General features: G+C 39.9%; 1 protein-coding gene across 1 annotated transcript; it reads left to right on the top strand.

The window, feature by feature from the left end:
- The first annotated feature begins 1911 nt into the window (after positions 1-1911).
- On the top strand, positions 1912-3440 carry LOC136258069 (actin, cytoplasmic-like). The gene is made up of 2 exons (XM_066051375.1): positions 1912-2385; positions 2432-3440. The coding sequence occupies exons 1-2, from the start codon at positions 2116-2118 to the stop codon at positions 3299-3301; spliced, it is 1140 nt and encodes a 379-aa protein (XP_065907447.1). The 5' UTR covers positions 1912-2115; the 3' UTR covers positions 3302-3440.
- The last annotated feature ends 481 nt before the right edge of the window (positions 3441-3921 follow it).

The raw sequence follows: 3921 nt of genomic DNA, 5'->3' as shown, positions 1-3921 counted from the left end.
TCTTATTTATAGAATAATAGGAAAGGGAAAATACCAAGGTGTAATGACTACTGAGGAGCGCTCTTTAAGGCATCGTCATATATGGCATAGGGAGTTTTGGCTGTAGTTATTTTTGGCCGGGTTTGATTACGTAGACTAGTGATTGTCACGTATAGCTTCTCTGACTGTTTTATTAGAGCCGTATCAGAGTCTAGCAAAGTCTGCATGCTTTATTACTATACAGCCATTACAGGTTACATGCTGGGTCTTTTGTATAATGTCAGTATGTATATGTACACAACCTCATATAGCTAGATTATGCATGTATAGTAAGAACAAGAGTTCATAATATAAAAAGAGAGCCTCTCTTTTTATATTATGAACTCTTGGTAAGAAGTTGTGTACAGGAATATAATCTACTAATGGGACACTGAGTGCATTAGGGAGATCTCCAAGCATATATACTAGCTACAGTTAATTTGAGTGATCATTTATTTGACTACATTTGCCCATGGGCAACATCTGTAATGCTATTAAGTGGCAATTAATTATTCAATTGCTTGTGGTTAAAGGCATGTAACCAATCCTCGGCTGAGTCATTGTTTTTACAACTGCACTGTCATGCTGTGAGCTGTCAATCCTTCTATTTTTTTCAGTCTAAATACCTTGGGACTATTTCTATCTCTTGTTCATATAAATATACTGTATTATAGTTCCACACAGCATGCAGTTCCCATATTTAGAACAGCAAAAATCCCTTCAAACATTCCCACAACTTTACAAAAGAGCAGTTGTATGTCATCTGAATAAATACCTTTGTCATAAAAGGATCACACATATTCCCTTACATAATGATGCAATCTGATTGAAGTCTTCTATTACCCAACTGTGCACGTGCATGCTAGGAAAACACATGCACATGTATGCACACTATTAAGTAGCTGTGCACTACTCAAGTACTAGCAATGGCAGGACTCATGATCACACCCTGAATTGAAGAATACCACTACAAGATGCCACCATGAGGCATTTGCAAGATGTCCAAGCTTTAAGCACACAATCCCCCCTTGATGTACACACAAAACCTTTGGCTAGCATAGCTAGTTGGTATGGAGTACATGCTTATAGTCAGCATTTATTTCTTTTTCCTGTTTGTAGACTGATTATCTCCAGTTCAAAGTCATCACGTAATGCGGGTAGCCTATAAGTGCTCTGTGCTTTCATTCAAATACTCTGCTAGTCTGTTATTGTATACATGTGATAAGAATACAATAGCTAGCTAGTAGCAGTCACAATTAGTGTAGGTAGAGTGTATACGTAGGTAGTGATGCATAACACATTTTAAAATGTCTATTGATGTCCATATGAAGATGGGCATGTGTATGTGTGTTGCACGTAGTGGATAGCTTGCCCAGGCATGGCAAAAAGTCTGGCTACGCCACTGGTCACAACTACCTCATGAAACTCTGGTGCTGCGAGCCAGCACACAAAAAAAATCCTAAGGACTATACTATGGTTCACAAGTGAGGGTGCGGTGTAGATGTGGGCAATCATCTGAGGGACCTTCACTGACTCTATGCGAGACCTGGACAGTTGACATATGCTTCCTTGGGTACATGCATCAACACACACACACACGCACGCACGCACACCCTACACAACACATCTCTACACAACACATCTCTACACAACACACACACACACACCCTACACAACACACACACAAAATTCATAGATTATAAGCCCTGGCTAGGTGTCGCCACAACACCATTGTCAGTTTTACTAGAGGCGCTTCTACACCTCTAATTTTGTGTTCAACAGGTGACTGTAAGTTACTCCTCCACTGCATAAATTACCCCAACGTTCTTCATTAACTCTACCTATATGAGCAGTACTATTGTGGCACTACGGTACTTGCTACAACTCTCGCTAAACTCTTCATCAAATTAAGCGCCCTGCGCGGAAAACCTGTATCCAGGAGGGAGAGAAGTAGAGATGTTTCCGGATGTTTCTGAGTTCGTAGACTTCAATGTTTTTGCTTCTAAGTAGCAATTTGGACAGATAAACGCATTGAGTACCAGAGAGTGAGGGTGAGACTTCCGACGAGACTTGGGGTGTAAGCACTTCGCGACACCAATGGATGCTGCTGCTGATACAAGCGCTGATGTTATTACCGTTGTTGTGGACTGTGGCTCTAGCATGTGCAGGGCTGGTTTTGGTGGAGACGATGCTCCCAAAGTTAGCTTCCCGTCCATTGTTGGGAGACCATATTTTCAGGGACAATTGGTTGGTATGGGGCAAAAGGAAGCTTATGTAGGAGACGAAGCTCTGAATAGGCGATCTTTTCTTGCAATGAAGCACCCAGTAGAACATGGAGTTGTAACAAATTGGGATTCTATGGAGAAGGTAAGTTATAAGGTTCTTATTGCCAACTTTAAATGTATTTCTTTAGCTGTGGCACTACACATTCTATGATTCACTTCATGTAGCACCAGAGGAACATGCAGTATTGCTGACTGAGCCTCCTCTCAATCCCAAGGTAAACCGTGAGAAGACAACTATGGTCATGTTTGAGACTTTTTATGTACCTGCATTGTATGTAGCCAACCAGGCTGTTCTGTCCTTGTATTCAACTGGTAGTACAACTGGACTTGTGTTTGATTCAGGAGATGGTGTTTCTTATGCAGTTCCTATTTTCAGTGGCTGTTATCTACCTTACGCCACCCTCCACACTGAAGTGGCAGGACGTGATCTAACTGATTACCTGATGAAGTTACTGAATGAAAGAGGGTTCTCTTTTAATACTGCATGTGAGCGTGAAATTGTCCGTGACATAAAGGAGAAGTTGTGCTATGTTGCATTAGATTTTGAGAAGGAATTACAAACATGTCTTAACAAGTCCACTATAGACAAAACTTACAAACTTCCTGATGGTCAAATAATTACTGTTAACACTGAACGTTTTCAATGTCCTGAGGCTCTGTTCCAACCTTCCATCACTGGAATAGAATCTTTTGGCATTCACCAAACATGCTATCATGCCATTTCAAAGTGTGATATAGATATTCGTTGGGAGCTTTACAGTAACATAGTATTATCAGGAGGAACTAGCATGCTCCCAGGAGTTTCAGACAGGATGCACAAAGAGATTGTTGCCCATGCACCAATGGCAATGAAAGTCAATGTGTTCACATCTTCAAAATACTGTACATGGGTTGGAGGTTCTATTTTAGCATCTCTTTCTTCCTTTCCAAAAATGTGGATCACTAAACAAGAGTATGATGAGTTTGGTCCATCCATTGTCCATCGCAAGTGCTTTTAGTATTCTTCATGTATTAAACTAGTAAGACTTTGTTTGTAGTTCTGTGGAGAGTCTTGTTTTTTTTTTATATATGATTGCTTCTTGTACATTTTGTATTTCTGCATTGTGAAATGAAGTCAACAAACTCATGTAACAATTACCTATGGATCAGGGATGGTAAAGCAGGTGAAAGAGCTGGGGGGACTTTAGCAATGAAAATTGCAGAATGCAGTTTGAAACATGCAATAAATATGGTTAACAGATGTGACTGTTCTATTAGAACAACTGACAATTCTATCAGAAACACCTCGATCTCTTGTTACAAGTATGATTTACATTAGTGTAAACAAGGTAGTTTATGGATGCCTGGTCATTATACTCCTACTGTGGTGTTGCTGATATTGAGAAGTATTCATTGGTCTAGCTTTCAGAATAATTTGTGCTTTCTCTATATCCCCTTGTGGTTTTATGAATGGGTTATCTTTCATCAGTGTGTGCGTAGCTTTTCTTTAGCACTGAGAGCTTGACAATCCTTTGAACAGCATAGTGTGTTGTAGTTGCAGCAAGTGGAGCTTCACTGTTAATATTTCTGACTGAGCATTAATAAAATTTCTTTCTTGTTCAATAGTGTTATATGTCAG

This window comes from Dysidea avara, chromosome 6 (assembly GCF_963678975.1).
Source record: "Dysidea avara chromosome 6, odDysAvar1.4, whole genome shotgun sequence".
NCBI classification, from domain to species: Eukaryota; Metazoa; Porifera; class Demospongiae; order Dictyoceratida; family Dysideidae; genus Dysidea; species Dysidea avara.
This window is presented reverse-complemented; position numbering and strand designations above follow the sequence as displayed.